At 39.4% G+C, this 21,329-nt stretch overlaps 2 protein-coding genes across 3 annotated transcripts in view; one reads left to right on the top strand and one right to left on the bottom strand.

The window, feature by feature from the left end:
* Positions 1 to 372: 372 nt before the first annotated feature.
* rdh12 (retinol dehydrogenase 12) lies at positions 373 to 8,510 on the top strand. Its single transcript, XM_004539972.4, has 7 exons — positions 373 to 533; positions 1,179 to 1,297; positions 2,377 to 2,532; positions 2,630 to 2,734; positions 2,859 to 3,068; positions 3,363 to 3,552; positions 7,487 to 8,510. Exons 1-7 carry the CDS (start codon positions 457 to 459, stop codon positions 7,587 to 7,589), a joined length of 960 nt encoding a protein of 319 aa, XP_004540029.1. The 5' UTR covers positions 373 to 456; the 3' UTR covers positions 7,590 to 8,510.
* Positions 8,511 to 10,156: 1,646 nt separating this feature from the next.
* Positions 10,157 to 21,329, bottom strand: part of zfyve26 (zinc finger, FYVE domain containing 26) — a 23,164-nt gene continuing 11,991 nt past the window's right edge. For both annotated transcript variants that reach the window (XM_004539968.3, XM_004539969.3), the window contains exons 23-43: positions 21,321 to 21,329; positions 21,050 to 21,172; positions 20,462 to 20,638; positions 19,453 to 19,702; positions 19,075 to 19,170; positions 18,799 to 18,986; positions 18,401 to 18,537; positions 18,257 to 18,285; positions 17,941 to 18,083; positions 17,477 to 17,697; positions 16,596 to 16,743; positions 16,279 to 16,488; positions 15,124 to 15,339; positions 14,424 to 14,621; positions 13,858 to 13,938; positions 13,620 to 13,747; positions 13,305 to 13,464; positions 12,955 to 13,014; positions 12,494 to 12,676; positions 12,326 to 12,376; positions 10,157 to 12,066 (exon numbers count right to left, since the gene is read on the bottom strand). The exon at positions 21,321 to 21,329 is cut by the window's right edge and continues 96 nt beyond it. In XM_004539968.3, coding sequence (XP_004540025.3) covers positions 11,863 to 12,066; positions 12,326 to 12,376; positions 12,494 to 12,676; positions 12,955 to 13,014; positions 13,305 to 13,464; positions 13,620 to 13,747; positions 13,858 to 13,938; positions 14,424 to 14,621; positions 15,124 to 15,339; positions 16,279 to 16,488; positions 16,596 to 16,743; positions 17,477 to 17,697; positions 17,941 to 18,083; positions 18,257 to 18,285; positions 18,401 to 18,537; positions 18,799 to 18,986; positions 19,075 to 19,170; positions 19,453 to 19,702; positions 20,462 to 20,638; positions 21,050 to 21,172; positions 21,321 to 21,329 — 3,012 coding nt within the window. In that variant the 3' untranslated portion in view covers positions 10,157 to 11,862. The remainder of the gene's footprint in view (positions 12,067 to 12,325; positions 12,377 to 12,493; positions 12,677 to 12,954; positions 13,015 to 13,304; positions 13,465 to 13,619; positions 13,748 to 13,857; positions 13,939 to 14,423; positions 14,622 to 15,123; positions 15,340 to 16,278; positions 16,489 to 16,595; positions 16,744 to 17,476; positions 17,698 to 17,940; positions 18,084 to 18,256; positions 18,286 to 18,400; positions 18,538 to 18,798; positions 18,987 to 19,074; positions 19,171 to 19,452; positions 19,703 to 20,461; positions 20,639 to 21,049; positions 21,173 to 21,320) is intronic.

The raw sequence follows: 21,329 nt of genomic DNA, 5'->3' as shown, positions 1-21,329 counted from the left end.
ATTTTAGCAAAATGGATTAAGTTTCTGGCTTAAAATGACATTTAGGGGATTTTTACTGCTATCAAATGGCTAAAAAAAAAATCATTAAATTGACTTTCTGTGCGTGCTTAAGAGGGGGCAGATGAATTACATTTAACAAAAAAATTAGAAACATTTGAAACAAGTGACTCCGTCTTTGTCTTTTTGTTGTTAATAATTTATTAACTAAATGAGCTTAATTTACTTTTATGACATTTCACTTTAAAATCACTGCCCCTAGCTGCAAACTCAGTGGACCCTGTTAAGCAGTAGCCATCTTGTCACGCATCGAACTACAATCCCATGATCCTGCGCGTGGTTCAACCTTCACCCCATCCGTTTGCAGCTCGCACCCCCATTCCTGCTTTGACATCAGCTGTTCCGCCTACACTTCGGTAGCATCCTGCTGGAAGAGGCAGAGGAGCGCAGATCCATAGCATGATGTTCCTTTTATTAATTATCGCGGGCCTCGGAGTGGTGACGCTGCTGGTGATTTTATTTGCGCCACAAATAAGGTAAGCGCCCACTTCACGCGCTCAGTCATTAGAATTTAAACGCAGAGTTTAACACTGGATGTCAGGGCAGGTTATTACTTGGTTAACAAGACATTTAGGTGGTGTGGTGTAGTTATTACGATGAGGATCAGTTTGATTAATGAAGCCACATGATCGTTAATTGTGAATGCTTTACGTTAACGGTGATTTCACACGAGGCTGCTGATCAATGAAATAGAAAAATTGAGCTGTGGGAGGGTGTTTTTTTTTCTTGCACAGATGAACCGGGTGTCTTCTGTCTGAGCTGCTCGGGCCTATCAGCAGCCGGAGCGTGGGAGGAGTTATATATGCATACAACACTCCGAGAGAGCTATTGGTTATGTGGCGGCCCTGCTCACTGGCGTGTGTTTCGCACCACTTGCACACTTCACTATGCAAGTTTTTGTGTGAATAATTAACCCGGTTTCACCACAATGCCAGCTTTAACGGGGGCATAGCATTTAGAGACTGCAGAAGGAGCTGCTAGTCATTTAAATGGAGCTGTCTGCTGCATTTGATGATGCAGAATTTGTGTGGTATAAATCAGCCTTGTGTGTGTGTGTGTGTGTGTGTGTGTGTGTGTGTGTGTGTGTGTGTGTGTGTGTGTGTGTGTGTGTGTGCGCGCAGAAAATATGCAGCAGGAAGAGTGTGCAAGTCCACAACTCGTCTTGATGGGAAGACGGTCCTCATCACTGGAGCCAACACAGGAATTGGGAAGGAGACTGCCCTGGATCTGGCAATTCGAGGTGCCTCTTTAAACCCATAACCTGCTGCTGAGAGAAATCAGCAGTCTCTTAAAGCAGTAAGACTGAAATCAGCGTCCTTGCCCCATTTAAAATATTCATAATAAAATGGACCATGGTGTGACACAATTAGCTGTTGTGGTCTCAAGGAAAACCTCGCTTTAAATGTAGTCACATAAATACTTGACTTGTTGTTTGATTATAATATGGTCAATATACCATCAGTCTGGGTTTGGAACAGGTATAAAGTTTTATTTTGGTTTAATTAAGAAAAACAAACAAACAAACAATTCAATCCTATGAGGTCATGACCTCCAAGCGTAGCTTGAACCCTAACTTCATGTATTAGGTGCGAGTGAAAGCGATTGATGCATGTCAGTTAGAATGATTCATTTTTTCTCACCTCAGTCCAAATACTCAGGGGCGTTAACAAAATGTTAAAGAAATATGTAAAAAACACTTAAATATTCTGAAAGCACAGGATTAGCGACTGGGTTTGTCGCTGATGATGACTCACATGCCATTAAAATCTTAAGAATTTGAGATAGAAGGCAACTGGACTTCTTTAAAGTTTGTGAAGAGGCTTCTTTAGTTCTGAATTGAACAATTATTTTTTTCACTTCCAGCCAGGTCAGTTTAGATTGCTTCCCCCCCCCATTAATAAATTAAATAATCATTTAAAAGCTGTTTTGATTATATTTAAGCATGACAAATGTGCAGAAAAAATCTGAGGAATCAGGATGGGGAAAATGCTTTTTCCATGGCACTTTATACCTTACAGCATTAAGTCACTCTTTAATGCTTTTTAGTGGATGACATTGTAACAGATTAAATCTTTCAACAGTCTCAAATATTTCCTGCGTGTGGGACTTAGTAATTACTTGGCCTTTAAAAATAAATTGCATTCTCTAAAAAGTTCTCTGAGTCATCAGTGAAAATGCTTTTCTACATCACTGACTAACAGGTCAGCTACATAATTTCCCTAGGGATTAAATCTGATTCTTCCAAACCACACACCAAACCTCTATTTGGCTTCATCTCTTTGTTAATAGTTTAGTTGCTGCTTCTTTGTCACCTGGTAGGAGCTCGGGTGATCATGGCGTGTCGAGATGTGGAAAAGGGTGAGGAGGCTGCGGCCAGTATACGAGCCAGTTACCCCGAAGCACGAGTGGAGGTCCGGGAGCTCGATTTGGCAGATACGTGCTCTATACGAGCCTTTGCACAGAAATTCCTAAGAGGTGAGCACAGGTTAGCGTTTTAATACTCACATCTACAGAGCCCAAGTGTGTGGTTATTAAATAGGTTTTTTTTGTGTGATGCTCTCTTCTTGTTCAGAAGTCAACCAGCTACATATCCTTATAAACAACGCTGGGGTGATGATGTGCCCCTACACGAAAACTGTCGATGGCTTTGAGATGCATATCGGAGTCAATCATTTGGGTAGGGCTTTTATGGAACCTGTTGGAATCAGTGAATCGTTGCAATTAAATCAATTCGTCTCCAATGTGGGGAAGGTTATTTCCAAAATAAAATGCACTGAAAGGATGATTCTTACATGTTGCAGGCCACTTCCTGTTGACATCCCTTCTAATCGGGCTTTTAAAGCGCAGCGCTCCGGCTCGGATTGTGGTGGTCTCCTCTCTGGCACACAACTTTGGCTGGATCCGCTTCCATGACCTTCACAGCCAGGGCAGCTACAACAGCGGATTAGCATACTGCCAGAGCAAACTGGCAAACGTACTGTTCACCAGAGAGCTGGCTTCCAGACTCAAAGGTACACAAATACAAAACACTGTAACCAGCAACACAAAGTGTGGGAGAAACTATGTGATATTCATATCCGAGAAAGAAATGACGAGCATTTGTGCCAAGGGTGATCACGAGGTGTTCTGAGGCTTCTTAAATGGAAGACTCAACTATTAAATGTGACAACACAGTCTTTCATAAACACGCTTTTGAAATGGAAGCATGTCGCTAAAGCCACCATGAAAATTTACAGAAGAAATGTTTTTACCTAAAATTTAAGCTGATAAAATTGTGACAAAAAGTTGGTGCATTTCTTTCACAGGAACTAATGTCACAGTGAACTCTGTTCATCCGGGGACGGTAAACTCTGACCTGACCAGACATTCAACTCTGATGACGATATTGTTCACAGTCTTCTCCGTGTTCCTGAAAACTCCACGGGAAGGAGCACAGACTAGCATCTACTGTGCCATTGCAGAGGAACTGCACTCTATCTCTGGGAAACACTTCAGGTAGGACCAAAGAAAGACAAAGGAAGTGAAAAATCTGTATAAGCACCAACCTATAATTTGTTCGTGCTACCAAACTTTCCATCCTGACCACAGAGCATTTGACACCTTAATCTACACGAGTGACTCCAACATGGTTTTGCCATTAAAGACTTTGTCATTGTTATTAATTTATCAGCCTGGTTTTACACTTAAAGGAAATTTATTTTTCACTGCTGGGACCTTTTAGATGAATATTATATCACAACTTTTGTCAAAGGACCTTAGAAAATCCTAAAACGTAGGCAGGAAGCTGGAAAAGGCTACAGTAGCATTTCTGGGTAACTAGTTTGTCCACACCACAATGACACACACTGTGTGTATGAGTGAATGTTTTTTATATTGTCATTTGTGCTTAGAAACATATAATCATTTGTATGCTGATAAAAATCATATCCTTATTGGGTCTGATAAGATTCTGTGTGCACTTGTGTACCATGAGATGATAGGAAGCAGTCTCGACATCATAAAAACCAGACTGTCCTGTTGTTTTCTTAAAAGTGCAAGAGCCACACCTTTAAATGTGCATTTGAGATATGGCCTTTTGCAAGTCCCTGTTTTTATAGTTTAGCAAGACGCTTACATCTGCTTTTCTGCACTCAGTTTAAGTTCATTGAAAGGCCGTATGTCTATGTATAGTATGGCTGGAAACACACACGCATGCACCTACACACACCCACACACACAGAATACAGACACTGATGTTGTTCAGATATGCCTGCTTAAGAACGCCACGTGTATTTGTAATTGCATGTCCATGAATGATTGCTTGCTGACAATAAAAAGGGCTGTAGCGAAGGAATCAGTTGGAGTTGCTTGGACAGGCGAGTCGCAGCACTGCTCTCCAACGCTCCCCTTGCAAGTAAAATGTACACTGGTGTCTGTGTGCTTTCAGTAACAGGTTCTGTTTACCAGCAGGGTTGACTTAAACCCAACACTGTGTACAAGTGGAGGCTATTTAGAACCTTTGCTACTTATCCTTAGTGTGGTGCTCTGTATACACCAAGATGACAGTGTGTAATACCAGGTTGGAGCCCCTTTTGCCTTCAGAGCTGCCTTTATTTTTCATGGCATAGATTCAATAAGGTGCTGGAAACATTTGGTCCATATTCACGTGAGAGTGCAGTGAACATACCGTCAGTCATAAAGGGATGGACATGGTCCGCAGTACTCAGGTAGGCTTTGATATTTAAACTCTCAGCTGGTACTAAGAAGTCCAAAATCTGCCAAGAAAATATTCCCCACGCCACATTATTGGTTGGTATAAGGCAGAATGGAACCATAGTCTTATGTTGTTTATACCAGATATTGTCTCTAACTTTTGAATCTCACGTCAGAAATCAAGATTAGATTGGAACAATCTTCTATTGTCCAATTTTGGTCAGCCTGTGTAAACTGTAGTCTCAGTTTCCTGTTCTTAGCCGATAGCCGTGGTATCAGGTATGGTATTCTGCTGCTGTAGGTTCAGCATGTTCTGTGCTCAGAGGTGCTCTTCTGCATACCTTGGGTGTAATAAGTGTGATTTGAGTTACTGTTGTCTTCCTATCAGCTCAGAGCAATTTGGCAGTTCTCCTCTGAGCTTAGTTTGTGACACTTTCACTTGGTGAACTGCTTCTCACTGGATATTCTTTAGTTTTTGGACCATTTTCTTTAAACTACAGAGATAGAAAATCCCAGTAGACACCAGTGGTTTCTGAAATACCTTTCTTCCTCATTCTGATGTTCAGTTTAAATTTTATTGCATGTCTGCATCCTTAAATGCATTGAGTTGCTGTTAAGTGATTGGACAGCTGTACCTAACAAATTAGCTGATACTCAAGTTTGCATAAGTCCGCCCGGATATTCCACAACAGTTATAAATTGTTTTGTTGCCTTAGAAAAAATATGTAGAAATGCAAAAATGTTAAGTTCGGAGTAAAAAAAAGACAGCAACACCAGAACCTTGTCCGCGCTGTTAAACTGGTTAACACGGCAGAATGGTTTGAAACCTGTACGTGTCATGGTCCTGGGTCGGTGACCCAGCGCTTTTAGTTTGTTATCATTTTATAGATGATGATTGTTTAAGTTCTGTGTTATATTCGGTCTGCGTCTGTATCTGTCTGTCTATGGTGTCACCCCATCTGTTTGTGAATCTGTCTGTTTAGTTCAATGTCTTGTCTGGTTCCATGTGTCTGAGTTTCCTGTTTTATTGTGAAGGTCCGTGTCGTATGTGAGTGTGATCAGTTTACGTTTCCCCTGTCCCGTCAGCCCAGATTCCTCCCAGCTGTGTTGCCCTCCTGTCTCTCATCCCCTGATTACTGGTGTGTGTATTTAAGCCCTGTGTGTTCTCCTGCCTGTTGCCGGTTCGTCTGTATTACTCAGTGTCAGTCTGTGTATCCACCGTGTCTTCTCCCTGCTGTTCATCGTCATCCTCCTCTGCTCGTTTTCATTCAGGTTTGTGCTCTGTAGTTTAGTTGTTTCCCAGTTTAGTTTAGTTCGAGCCCCGTTTGCTGTTTGTCCACATTCTTTTTGTGTTCAATAAATCACCTTCACTTCTCCACGACTGCCTGCGATTGGATCCCCATTTATTCCACACGGCTCGCCTCGGCAGCCGTGACAGTACGTCTTGCAACAATTTTTACAAAACTGTAACAAATTTTACAGGGTAGTCTATGATGGGAAGTTTAGAAGACGTTGTCTGATACACAAAACAAGCATGCAGATAAAAGAACAATACATGGACGCTAAAAAGGGAAGAAATGGTCAAGTCAAACCATGTACCTTAAACCAACAAGGGTGCTGTGGAATGAAATGAAGAAGAAAAACAGTGAACTGAAACAATTTTGCCAATGTAATATTCACAGTTTCACTTTTAGCAGCCACACAAAACATCTGATGGAAGGTGTTACCTCTATAAGAACATTCCAGAATTACTTGATTCGTCTGTTAGTTTTGCCAGCCTGCTTTGCAAGTTCACTGAACACGTGAGAAGTACAAATGCTTGTCTGCTATTAGTTTTGTCAGTTTGTTTTCGGCTATAATTGTAACATTGATGAGCAGCTGAATGTTTTTATGTAAACTAATGCCAAAACTCTAGTGAACCTAAAGGTTTTCTTTTTTCCCTTTGCAGCTTGACTTTTTTTTTTTTTTTACTTTTTGAATTTTGATCAAAAATAAGGACACATGTACCGATTGGATTTAATATTTGTTTTGTAGTAGAGACTTTGCAATCTTAACCACTAATGTCCACTACCTGATGACACCTGAAGAAAAAAAAATAATTCAGAAGTCACACAGAATTTCAGCACATGGAGAAAGTAACCTGTCGAATCAAATCCAGAAAAAGTAGGAGAAGCACAGTTTCAGCTCTAGTGGGTGTAGTTGTGTGTTTTTTTATTTCCATCTTTCCATTCCTCCTTTCTCTTGCACTTACCCGATTCAGGGTTGGGGGCCTATTCCGGCTGTCATAAGGCAAGAGTCGGGGTATACCCCTGCCAGGCTGTTGCAGGGCTAACACAGGAAGCCAGACAACCACTCACATTCATACCTACAGGCAATTTAGTGTCACCAATTAGCCTAACTGAACCCTGAAGGCCCCAGTCTGGTGGATTTGAACCCACTACCTTCTTGCTGTAAGGCACCATTGCGTTGGTTGTGCTTCTTTGCTTTTATTTTTACAACTTTGCACATAAAGATGTTCGGTGTCTTTGTAGGCAGACCGAGCACTGGATCCAATGTTTGGATCTTAGTAACTGATACTTCTTATGACTTAAAAAAAAAAGCTTCTTGGGGAAAAAAAAAAAAGATAATGCTTATACGATTACACAAGCTAAAAGAGATCCTTGTATCCAGGGTGATGACTCACAGCATCATACAGTACGTTCTTATGTAATAACCACTCCTCCTCCTTTCATTTCAGTGACTGCACCCCTGCCTTTGTGGCCCCACAGGGAAGAAGTGCGGAGACCGCGAGGAGACTGTGGGATGTCAGCTGCGAGCTTCTTGGAATCGAGTGGGACTAATTAGGCTTTCGACCGCCATCTATCTCAGCTCTCGAAGGAGTCCTTAACATTAAAAATTTTCATTGATTTAATTAATTCCATTATTGTTTTGATGTTCTGTACTTTCCTACCTAATAAGCAGTCAGGTAATTTAAGTAAGAGGTACTACAATGTGAAGTTGCTTTTTTGTGTAATAATATATTAATTACATTATAATAACTTGAGTATTTTGGTGCTCTGCAACAGCTTCTCAAACCAAAACCACTCAACCATATTATCATGTAAACACAAATACCTTTTCGACTTTATATTTTTTGTGAGACAATGTGAATAGTGTAGGCAAAAAAGCAACTTGATGTGTTGTAATGCTGTAGGATACAGTAAGGAGTCAACACAGGGTAAAAGACCAGCATCTTTATCAAGTATTATGTTTTTTCCAAATGATTTTTGCTGAATTCGCAGTTAAATTGCTTGACTTTAGTGCCAGCATTTCTTAACAACTGCAGGGGTTCTTACAGCGTTTCCAGGTTGATTAAAATTTATTAAAGTATTAAACATGTGCGACAGTCTGAGCCAAAATCACTGCTTAAATAGCATAAATGTATTTTGTCATAACTCTAATAGTCGATGTACAAGATACGATTTTTTTTCTATTATAGACAACGAAGTTGAGATTACATTCATATTTCCAAAGATTGTTTTTGTTTAGTTTGTTTTTTTACCCCCTACTCAGTGCGATCTGCACATTCCTGTAAGAACTAGTTTGAAATTTATAAGGATCTCTTTAATCATGTTTCCTTTGCAGCATTCACATGCAGGTTTGCCAGGAGTTTACATTCTGTGTTTTATACAAGTCAAAACATGCCTTTTACTACATTTACATTCATGTTACCAGTTGAATGTTTACATTTTATGTAAATAAAACTGAAATATTACTAAAAAGTTTGTCATCTTCTTTAGGCTGCTCCCTTTAGGGGTCACCTGCCTCCATCTCACCCTATCCCTAGCACTCATCTGTCGCACCAAGCTTCTCTTCCTTCCATCCAGAAACCATCTCTGTGGTTTTCTTCCAAACTGGGAGGCCTGAGTTCAACATTTGTTGTCCAATCTCCGCAGCCTTGCCTCTCCAACTTTGTCTTTCATTTTTAATCCTGCGTCTCCTGGTCACTCGCAATGAAAATCTTCAACTTTGCCACTTCCTTGAACTCTTTTAGATCCAAAATTGAGAGAATGAAATGCACGAGTACCTAAGATTAGGTGGACAAAGATGATTTACACAACACATGCGAGTCAGGTTTCATCACACTGTTACTGTTAATAAATAAACTAAAAGGGAAAATATTACAGGACTTAAAAAAAAAAAAAAAGCTGCCACATTTTTGTTAACAAGGTAACTATCCGGGGGCCTCAAAGGTCAGAAATTTTGCTAAACTCCATTCCCCATGTCAGTACATTCAAATCATCAAAATCTTAAAGCTATTTAAAAATAACGGCAAACGCAACACATCCAGTTTTGAAACAGAAATGCTCGTTCTGTTTTTAAAATAGGCATGCTCATTTTTAATTTGATGTCAGAATAACATAAATAAAATAAAAAAATTAAAGTGGAAAAGTTGTGTAACGCTCAAACAAAAACACCATTTAAAAACCATCCCATAAGTGATTTGTTGCCTCATGTCATAACACGACTGTGTTTAGAGGATCTAAGAGCTTCAGACTTTTACCACAGTTTAACAAATTTAGAATAAAGTTTCTCAGTATTAAACTATGAATAAATAAACAGCAATTTTATCATATATTAGGCATAATATCACTAGAATTTAAACGAATTGTGACTTATCTCACAATTTTATTTAAGAAGTATGTTGTACAAACATGGGTAGGTTGCACATCTGTGGAGGCACTGTTAATTTTGCTATATGCACACACTCCACAGTTGGAGCAACAGTTGCTGGATGTTGTTTTAACGCAAAGTATTGCAAGATAATGCCAAATTACAAGTATAACGCTCTGGAGTGAGAGGGTCAGCGTGGGTGGCAAACTGGCATGCCTGCAGCCAAACCCTGTCAATAAACAAATACAAAGGAAGCACCAAACCATGGGACACTAAAAAAGCTACAGCATATGATCTCCTCCATTTTCTTACACAAGGCGCTAGTGTGTGAATGTGTGCGTGAATGGGTGGATGGATGACTGGATATGTAAAGCGCTTTGGGGTCCTTAGGGACTAGTAAAAGCGCTATATAAATACAGGCCATTTACCATTTTTTGTATTTTGAGACAGAGTTGCTTTGTTTTTTTCTATATTTACATATCCTAATAATGGAAAACTTTTACATTTAAATTACTGAATGTTGTTCTAAATCATCTATTAAATATATTTGTTAAACATTTGTTTTTACATGATTTTTAACAAATTTTGATGTTTGCCTCAGGAAACAGTGCATAATTCCAGGAAGGCTAAAACTAACAGTGGCTTTCATTATTTATTTATCTCACAATCTTCTTCTTTAATAATAGATTGATTGTTCAGTGAATAACCCAAACTCTAAAATGATGAAAATAGAAAAAGGCACAGCAGTACAGTGCAGTGTTACATATTTTATTTTATTTAATAAGGGATGGCAAAACAACTTACATTTTTGAACCATTAGTCCCTGCATCATTAAAGCAGTTACCATATTACATACCTTCAAATTTTTCAAAATATTTGATATTATTATTTATAAAGTGCGGCAGTGATGAGACAACAGTCAGAATTAGGGAGAATGAGAGTGGCTCTCAAGTCTAAATTGGCTTGACACACTCACAATAACAGGAAACTGGTTTTAGTCTTCTGACTAGTGCAGCAGAGCGAAGCAAGGCAAACAGACACCACAGTGTCAGATCTAAATGAAGACACACTTCACCACATCACCATGTAATCAGAACAGTTTCAAAGAACACATGAAAGGCAGCTTGAGCAATTTGGGTGATTGTCACATTATGCAACAAATTGCGTTTGTGGTGCTATAAGAACATCACAGTTGCTCTTTTTCTTTCTCCAGGTTGCAGATTTGTGAAATCAAAAGGGAAAAATGCATATCAAAAGAAATCTGGCAACAGTACAATCCCTTTTTCAAACATTGTTCAACTCATCTGTATATGTCAGTCTTTAGGAATTTAAATTGTTGAGACATCTGTCGTTCACATCTACCGTGAGAACGAAGCAAAAAGCATATTTTACAATCTGCCGCCCTCGGGATAATTATTACCAAAACACACATTAACAAACAAGAGACCTGAATTCTTGGAAACAAAGCAAACAAAATGCCCTCCAATATTTCAAAGTAATGTTATTATTATTATTTTTTTAATCAAAAAGAAACTTACACTAAAAGCTGGCCACAAAATGTGCTTCACATGTACAACACGTAAACATCTTCATTATGGTTACAAAAACAAGACAGTTTTGAAACATGTAACTTCTTGGCAGACGACACCTCATAAGTAAAAAGCTCACCTACACACAGATACCTACAGGTAATAAATTTGTCAGTGGCCTTCTAGTCAATATATTTCCCCTTTAGGCTGAGGTAGGAAACAAATATTAAACATATACAGATTTACTATGAATACGTTTATATATTTCAAGGGTGTAACTGTACCTATTAGCGACAGTTAGCAGTTCTGTTGTGTAATACCGGTTGAGCTCAAATGCAGTAACTTTTTCCCTCACAAATACTGTGCAGATGAACAAAAAAAGCCAGCAAAAATATTTCCAGAATGGAAATAAAGCACAGTGGTGATCCGTTTGTTTTGCAGTGGCATAAAGATCACTCAATCAAAGAGTGAAGCTGATATCAGGGTTTTAAAAGAACCCAGTTCTTACACATTTTTCAGATCTGTTCCAGGTTTAACTTGCATTTCCTCCACATTGAGACTCCACTGTGCCATGCCAACTCAATAGCAACACACATTAGAGTGATAGTAAGGGTCTAGTACAATATTAATTAATTGATAATATAAATAATGTCCAACTAAATATGTAGTTTTAGTGTGAAGTACTGGTACATTTACACAAAATGCAATGCATCATCTAAAAGTGTATGCTGAAGTGTTAGCAGGGCAAATCTGGAGCCAAAAATCTAATAAGAGGATGCTTTAGTAAAATGGCAAATGTGATAAGCTCTGTATATCAGTTACATAAGTTAATCTTTCACCTTCCCAAAAAAAGTTGAATGCTCTCATTTGTCCTTAATGGGGGCTTATCTGTGCGCTCTCTGTACAATCCCTTGTTATGTCCACTGTGCCTTTACCTGGTGCGCCCCTGACGCGGTTGAGATGACTTGTTGTGTTCAGCCAGCCACTGGCGGCAGATATTCTGCATTACTGAGTCCTGTGCTTCTTCAGCGGCCTGAAGGACATCCTGGACCAACGGGCCTGCCCGGCTTGTCTCCAGCTTCACTGCCAGCAGGTACGCCGGCCTTAGCTTACTGCACATCAGGAAGGCTTTGATCTGCAGAAAGACCAGCGATGAAATTAAAAGGGAGCTTCCCCAAAAATTATACTCACTTAGGTCCAAAGATGCTAATAAAGGTAAAAAAGCCAAATAACGACAAACTTCAGAGGAAAAAATAAAGCAATATCGACTGTAAGGAAATACAGAGGAATACAGTGAGGGTAGTTTTTTTTTTTTTTTTTAAAGCAGCCTCTGGCAAGAAAAGTAATTCCAGTGGAAGGCAAAGAAGGGTAAAACAAGGCAATTATTACTCTACCTTGCTTTCTGAGCTTTTTATCTCCAGAATGAGACTTTCCAGCTCCTTGGCCTAAACCATATCAAAGAGAATAGTCCTTAGGATGAGCGTTCAACATTGTGCCTGAAGTATAGTTAGTATAATGAATATCCCTATCACATGCATCCCCATAGCAATTCTGTCACTCACATCAGCTGGTCCCTTTTCTGCACAGGAGATGTAGTTGAGGATGAGGGCGTCACAGTCGTTTTTAGTGGCAGTGCCTGATTCGCCCACACATTTGAGCAGCTGCCGCACGGACGCGTACTGCTTGCGTCGGATGAGCCACTGTCCAGCTCGCACATAGACAGCCTGAGCCTCCAACTGGAAGTCCTGAAGGAGAGGGAGACAACATCTATATTTTCATCTTTTAACTGAGAAAAAGATCACATCAGTAACTTAATTCTTCATTTTGCTCAGTTTTTGCTCCTGCTGGCTGTCTACACCAAGATAATTAAATTAATTATTGTGCTATCTCAGCTCGACTGGTGCTTACTTCCAATAATTATGTTGGCAAAATATTTCAAAGACTTCTGCACACAAAAAAAACTGCTGTGTTTGCAGTCTTGAATTTTGGCCAAAAGCAGTTCTGATCTCAGACATGAACATACCTGTATGACTCTGTAAGCAATGCCGAACCCTTCTTCTATGTTTTTTCCTCCAAGCATCACCTGCAAAAACACATAAAACACTGTCCTGATTTTATGTAACAACAATGTACAAATACATAACATACAAAACCAGTTCTAACAAAATATTTTGCATTATTTTTAGCTACATACATATTCATACACACACATTAAGCGCCCTGTGGCAACTGTTGTACACATTTTTTTAAATTAAATATATAGTGCTTAATGAGTAACTTAAATATGCTAAATCGTGTTTTTTAGATTATCGATATCAGAAGATTATCACTTTATAAAATTCCAAAAAAAACCCAAAAAAACCGCAGCCTAACCTTGCAGGCAACTTCTACTTTCATAGGGCTTCCTCCAAAAAGCGTAGGCAATGAACTGGGTGAAGAGGGATTGGTCTGCGGGGCCTTGGAGGATGCCGCATTCTCACAGCGATGGAGAAAACGGGTTACCTCCAGCTGGAGCTCAATCGTATTCATGTGCCTAAAAGAAAAAAAAAAAAAAAAAAGAGACGAAGATCAAAAGCTTGAAGTAAACATAGTAATAATCAGGCATTTTAAATAAAGTTTTTTTTCCAAACCATTGGTAGTCAAAAGTAGATTTCTATTTCATTAATTGTCATAAAGCTCTTAAATAACCTGGACACATCACTGGATGACATCATCTTCCTGAAAGAATTGGGGTGTGACCGTCTCCTCCCAGAACCCCGACCTTGCTGCTCCTGCAAGTACGTCCTCAGGTGCTCTTTGGCTCTGACCAACCAACGCTGTGCAAAATAAAGTTCAAGTTCATCTTTCCCGTGTAAGAAGAGGAAATCAATTTTTAAAAAAAAATATTTTCTTATTGCATAACTGTAGAGGAAAAAATAACAGATACCTGTTTTTCTCCCAGCTGTAGGTATGAACTGGCTCGATGTGTGAAGAATCGAATACAGGTCATGGCTGCACGCACGTGATCCTGTGCAGACAAACACAATTTTGAATCTTCCCCACCAAGAATCATGAGGACCTCAATTTGCAATCCTAAAGAATAAAATGCGTTTCGGCTTGTGGCCTTCATCAAGGTCATGACCATGATGAAGGTCACAAGCAGAAATAAAACTGTTCCTTTATTGACTGACCAACACGTTTCGGCTTGTGACCTTCATCAGGGTCCTGATTAAGCCGAAAGAGAGATGGGCACGTAAACTGTTACTGGAATTGCAGGTCCATCAGTAAAAAACAGGAAACTTGACAATTATATAGTACTCAGCCTAATTACTAACCTGCTAGGATGACATTTTGAAACATTCACATTGGAATATAAAGGTTCCCCCCCCCCCCCGCTTGGAATAATAAGTCAGTTAAGTCTCAGACCATCCACCTATCATTTCAGTCTAATTATTATTTTAGTAGTTTGTAAAAAATCCTAAAAATGAGCATGAAGAAAAAAAGTCCTCAAACCGTCATGAACTGCTGAAACTGGTAGAGAGAGTGATAGTATCCCCGTCGCTGAAGAAACTGGCAGGAAGCAATGAGGTACCGGCTGCATGTCTCCAGGCTGGGGTCCTGCTTTTCCAGTATTCCCTGGAGCTTGCTCAGATGGCCCCGTTCCAGACTGGGCTGCAACACACCCTCTAGAAATACTTCCTCTGGACACTCCTGATCCACAATACAGCAAAAAGAAAAAAGAAAAAAAAAAGACAAGCTTGGATAAAACTGATGCAATGACACATTCAGCAATAATTTCAGGCAAGTGAAGTCATGTACTACATGTGATGGTGCTTACTCAAGAAACAGTCTTATGATACTAAGTACTATTACTCAATGTACTTTGTTGACTGTAGACCAAATTGAAAACGAACCATTGCTAATAAATCAGTGTCACATAGACCTCATTGCCCACACATTATAGGTAACCTAACATCCTGCAGGATCTGAGATCTTGGCAACAGATGGGTATCAAAGAATACCCGAAGGAGAGTTAGATAATCTCCTGACCACACAAAAGCTGCATCACAAAAGAGGACTGAGATTTCTGTTTTTGGCTTGTACCTTGTGCTGTTCACTCCTTTGACTTCTCCAGTTAAATGAAAGTAACAATAGTTTAATATTGATCCAAACATGCAAAGGATATGGACACCTTTAATAATTTAGGCCTCACCCTTTTAAGAAGGTATGCCAGAGCCTCTGTTACATAATCATGACGCATATAGAAGCTGATCAGTCCCAGGTGAGTGCCGTATGTATTCAGGTAGTAGAGACATTCCTGGTGGAGAACACTGTTCTGCATCAGCCCCTCCGGTCGCTCCACAGGACTGACGTCACACAGAGAGTCCTCTAGCTCCCGCAGGGATGCCAACACGTCTTCACCATAAGACTGATATATAGAAGAATACAAACAACAACACAAAGGTTTATGCATTTATTGTGTATAAAAGCAGGTTAAGAAAAACCCAAAAAACTTCTGTGTATTTGTAGTTTGTCCTGATTTAACAAAGATTTTTGTTGTGTTTTTGACTGAAAAGGAATGGTGTTCCTGAACTGAGAAAACAGTTTCTTAGGATTACTCAACATTAACATAGGTCTGTCTTTACTTTCTTTTAGTCTGGATTCTAGATGCACTAGAATCCGACACGTGTAGTGCTTCACATGCCAGAACTTACTAGGTTCGTCTAGCATGCAAGAAATGTGCTAGATGCCTAAGGTGTTAGGTAGCACAGCTAGTCTAGTCTTTCTGTCTGAGGATAAACTCTGCCTGACACTGCTGTATGCGCTTAAAAATACATGTTGGTAAAATTATAGTTTATTGCATTATTTTAAAAAGTGAAAAAACTGGAAATTATCAGAAAATGTTTATGGCTATATTTTTTTAATGTTTTCAATTATTCTATTGCTACGTCAGACAGGCATTTGGTGTATCCTAATACATTTGTGCATGTGATAGTGATCTTTTCAAATTCATTTAACAGGCAGGCACACATAGTAGTGTTTATCTTTGTGTGCAATACTGATTGCAAGAATGTAGCTGCTACTGTATACTTTCTTAACCATGACAGCTTCACAAAATGCCAGCACAAATTTTTTCTTGAACTTCAGCATTTGCATTCGTGTACAGTTTGACCTTTTAGATGCATGCAAAGCAATGCACTTATGTTAAAAATGTTAATATGGTTATATATCAAACTTTGAGAAGGAAGTGTTGTGCGATGACCTACTTCATTTGCAGACGGGAAGCATGTTACACATCTGCCCATTTCTTCCGTTTTTAATATGTTGTGGGCTGGAGGCTAGTGCCACCATGAAAGTAGCTACCTACCATAGCCAGAGAGGGCCGCACCATGGTTTCCAGGTGCTGGACAATCTCCTGTAATAATAAGGGACCCGAGTTGAGCTGGTTGCGGTCCACTGGAGGCTTCAGGCAGCGAGCAAATTTCTCCCGTGCCCCTGAAAGATTTCCTGCCTTCAGAGATGCCATTCCCCATGCCTGCCACACACCACCAGGGTCAAGACCACTCTTGGTTGACACCTAGCAACCAAACAAGAAGAGATGACAAATGCTTTGTGATTTAATTCTCTGCAATTTCTCTGTAATGTCTTTGAAATTAAACTTTAATTTGAAGAACAGCCTCTAACCTCCACAGCTAGCTGGTAGTGTTCTGCTTCTAGGAGCTGATTGCGGAGCCGTGTGACAGCGGAGGTCTCCAAAATGTCATCCAGAGAGGGAACATATTTGTAATTGGCTGTCACCAGAATTTTAAGCACAGCCACTTTACTGATGTAACTGTTGAAAAAGAGAATAAGAAGCACAGTCAGACACCTGCTTTCATAATATCTTGTATTAGTCTGGTGAAATAAAGGGCTATCCACTGAGTGCTGGTAACCGTAAACTACTTCAGCATACTTCCTGTGACCTCATCTGTCCTCATTTAATGACAGCGAATCATCTTAAATCCAAACAAATGTGCCTGTATTACTCAATATTTTCAGAGCAAACACAAGTCATTGGCCAGGTGTCTTTTATGATGCAAACAATAGCGCTATGGCAACTTATCTCACTGTTTTGAAATGGGTGATTAAAAGTATAAAAAGTATAAAAAAAAAGAAAAAAGAAAAATGCACAGAGCACATGGACACATGTATACATATATAAATCACTTACTATGCTGTTATGTATCTGTGTGTTAATATGCTGTTCTGCATTAGCTGGTTGGTTTGTTAGCTGTATCAGCTCCATAGGTTTTATCATTTTCTCTGCATGTCTCTGGTTGAGCTGTGGTTATTCTGCCCACACACTCTCTAACCACTAGTCATGAGTTCTTTGTTTTCTGACTTTGCTGCATCTACTTTCGGTTTCTTATTAATGTGAAAGCTAACCTACATACATACATATACTCATCTACATTTTGCACAATATCTCACGCTCTTTCTCATCACCCTAATGATTGCACAGTGTACATAATAACATGCAATTCTCAACTGCTGGTTAATCTAACTTACACAGGGTTTCATCTTACCTGTCACATAAGGCGAGGTCATGGCTGCGGCCTACTTTAACAAACATCAACTTGGCACTGAACAACAGCCGCCGCATGATGTCAGTGAGCAGGCAGGCATCCACCTCTGGATTGGTCAGTTTACGAGACAAGGAGCGGCAGTGGCTGATGAGCTGATGACCACAGGCAGTTTGGTCACTATGTAGAGATAAAATGGCCACGCAGAGGTATGCACTGGGAGCCTACGTGTTTTAGGGAAAGAGCATTATTACTTTTAAAATACTGACTTGGTTAATTCCACTAACTGAAAGCTATTAAAGTAGGCAGAGACAGAAATCACACAAAATTGTCAGCTAAATTTAGGCACTAGTTCAATATAAAGCTTTTGCTCTTTAAAAACAAAGTTACCCTCAATAAGCTGCTAATGACTAACATGTAAAGGTAACCTGCGCACTGGGATGGATGGTGACTACACAAATCCAAACCTGTTCATAGTAGAACTCGTTCCGCAGATGCTGGTCCTGTGCAGGGTTTGTGCTGAGGAGAAACTGCCGATGGACCACTTCAGGCAGATGCAGCATCCCATCGAGGGGAAACTGCTCCGTGACCACAGGGCTACCATCCAATGCTAAAAAAGAAGAGAATACGTCATCATTATAGTCTACATTAATTGCGTATTTAAGAATGGCTGCATGTAAGTGGCTCTCCACCGTTTTAGCAAATTCAAAATGTTGTAAAACTCTAATATTGCAAAAACCCAAAAGAAAGCACCAAAACACAACATAAAATTATTTAATTTACCTTCAGCAGGTTCCCACTCATCATCAGTACTGCAAATAGAGACAAATTCATTTTTTAGTTATATTCAAACCCTTCTTTTCCCTTATTACTCGGTTTCCGTAATTCATATGCATTTGGAACTAGTAGCTCTGATAAATGTCTTACTCTGGGTGAAAGTAGGTGTAACACTGATCACAGACTCTGACTTCCTCTCCTGGACAACCGTCAACAGGCATCTTCTTTTCCGAACACGCATTACAAACAAGACGGCCACATCTCCGACAATGATGACGTCTGTTGAACTAAAACCAGAAAAGCAAAGGAAAAATCCCAGCTGAGCACACATGAAAACTGTATTTCTGTAATCTGTCGAGGAGATCCAACATTAACAGTCATGTTTTCTCCATAAAAATGTCATACAGAGGCCAATTATTCTTCACATCAAAGAAATGGAGAGTGAAATGGAAAAGGCAGGATGACCAAAAAAAAAAAAAAGAATAAATAAAATAATACACTTGAACTTGAGCAGGTAACTCTCTTTCATTGGTAACTACATCACTCACCATGGTGAATCTCTCACGCTTGCAAACCATGCACACATGCTGCTGGGTGTCTGGGACCCAATCTTTGCGGGCTGGGGGTTGATCTGGAGGCCTGAACTTTGCAGGTGAGTGACGTTTTTTCCCTGCTGAACCACGATCCTTCTCTCTGTCTGTGCTGCTTCCCGAGGCTGAGTGTGTAGGGGTACTGCCTGTAATTAAAAGAAACACTCACAATGATTAAAAAACAAAAAACTAAACTACAGCAATATCATCATTAAACATATCCAAATATCTCACATCTGGAGGGTGCTGGCGATTCAACTCGACTGGAAGAGAGCGAGCTGTCTTGAGCAGGACACTGTATTAGCGCTTCCTGAAGACTGATTACAGAATCTGGAACATAAAGTGTTATGTTTAGACACAACCTGTTGGTAAGGTGGATGGTTCTTTACCCATCTAACAAGTGAAATATTTATTACAGGAGTACATAACCAAGACAAGAATACATAAACTAGAACTGTATTTCTCCATCAATTCCACCGAGTCTCACAACAATTCAGTTTAGTTTTCAGCAGTTTATTAAACCTTTGCATTACAAACATTTAACTCAAGTGGCTGCCCATCTCTGATATGTTTGTCTACTTAGCAACCGTATGCTGTAAGATTAGCACTGACCAGATCGAGCCCTCTCTCTGGGGGCGCAGGAGAAGTTGAGAGCCTTGCCGGCGTAGTCTGCTAGAAGCGTATCAATGTCCTCAGCGCTGAAGCCAGCCTCCTGGCCAACCAACAAGCTCCGCAGGGTCCGCACCGCCAGATCAGCCCAGTCTACCTTCAGATTCATCAACAGCTGCTCGAGCATGAGCAGTGGATCTGACAGCAAGGGGAAGTAGTCCTGCCTGGCAGCTGGAGGCAGAGTCAGCAACACCTGGAGGAGGATGTACATTTAATAAACCCAAAGATAGGAAGCAGCTCAACTGGAGAACAGTGCAGAACAACTTAAAAAGTGTAAAACTAAAATTTGGGGCCAGATTCATTCAAACCTGGCAATAGTAACATTACTGTGATTATTAATAAACAGGTTTAAAACATTTTCAGTGTTACGCAAAAAAAATTATTATTTATTTATTTAAAAAAAAAGAACACACACACACACACACACACACACACACACACATCAACTGGTCATTTACAGAAAAAAATTCAGATTTGGAAAACAGGATCACGTTTTTAACTGGATTACTTTGTATTAGAGGAATATTCTCTACATATTAAGATATTTTTCTCATTAATTGAAAGAGCTTATGGTTTCCTGTGAATCTATTACAATTTAGAAAAGTTGCAAAAGTATTTTCAACAAACGAAGGTTTACAGAAATACGCAGACTTGTGGAAGTCTCTATTGTAAGAAGGGAAATTTACAAACAGCTGAGGGGAAATTGCAATTGACACAAAGACAATGTTCAGTATTACAATCATTATTATTATTGTTTTCTGATTATGAATTACTTAAAAGATATTTTTGAAATTAAACAACACATCCAAAAGATGTTTTTTAGAAGATTTTACCCAAGTTATGATTGTTCAATGGTCATTATGCACCTCAAGTCTACTAATTACTAATCCTGTTTATCATTTATTTATCGTCTTTATGTTAACATACTAGTGCAAACTTCCCAATCACAAACCTTAGAGCCAAGATGAAGTGCGTGGATGTATCGGCGACGTGCAGGAGACACCTGCTTCTGGAAATGAAGGGTGAGGTAGTCTGCCAGGAAGTGGCATGCATCCAGTCCAGGGCGACGATCGAGGGCACGCTCACAAACATCTAGACCAGCTGCAAAATCTGAGAGCCCGTCGAGTAACTAAACAAACCAAGGGAGGGACAAAGGATATTAACACATAGTAATAGAGGAAAATGGTTTGAGAGGGTAAATGAGTTCTGAAAATGTTCTGAAATGTTAAAAAAAAAAAAAAAAAAAAAAAAAAGTCTTCCAAGATCTTAGAAGACCTTAAAAAAAAAATCATATGCTTTCTCTACTTTATGTTACGTAGAAAAAAAAAAATGCAAAGCTAATTAGTTGCAAAAGAAGAGACACAAGCATATGATGCTGATTTTAAGTTAGTATTACATAAAGAGTTTTCTGTGTTTGAACAGAGCTGAGTTATACCAGTTCAAGGATAGATTTAATGATACATGACCACACTCTAACAAATGTTTATACATCTCAAAATGGACTTCAATCTAAATTTCCAAGAAGTTGAACAATCTGGACCTGAAAAGCCTCATTTGTCTGTTCCTTTTCCAGTAGATGAAGCAAATGCTCAGTTTGCAGCTGCAGTCTCAGCTGATCTGATACAGGATACAGCTCTGTCCACTGTGCACAAAGATGAAATTCCTGCAAAACCATAAAAACCAATTATAATGATAAGAATATACATAAACAACTGCATACTATGGAGAATAAGGTCTGTGTTAAGTTTTGGTGATAGTAATTTCCTTTCTAATGTCCTGACAATAAATTGTTATAACTAAGCTGCACCTACCTTTGCCTC

This window comes from Maylandia zebra, linkage group LG19, assembly GCF_041146795.1.
Source record: "Maylandia zebra isolate NMK-2024a linkage group LG19, Mzebra_GT3a, whole genome shotgun sequence".
Lineage (NCBI taxonomy): Eukaryota > Metazoa > Chordata > Actinopteri > Cichliformes > Cichlidae > Maylandia > Maylandia zebra.
This window is presented reverse-complemented; position numbering and strand designations above follow the sequence as displayed.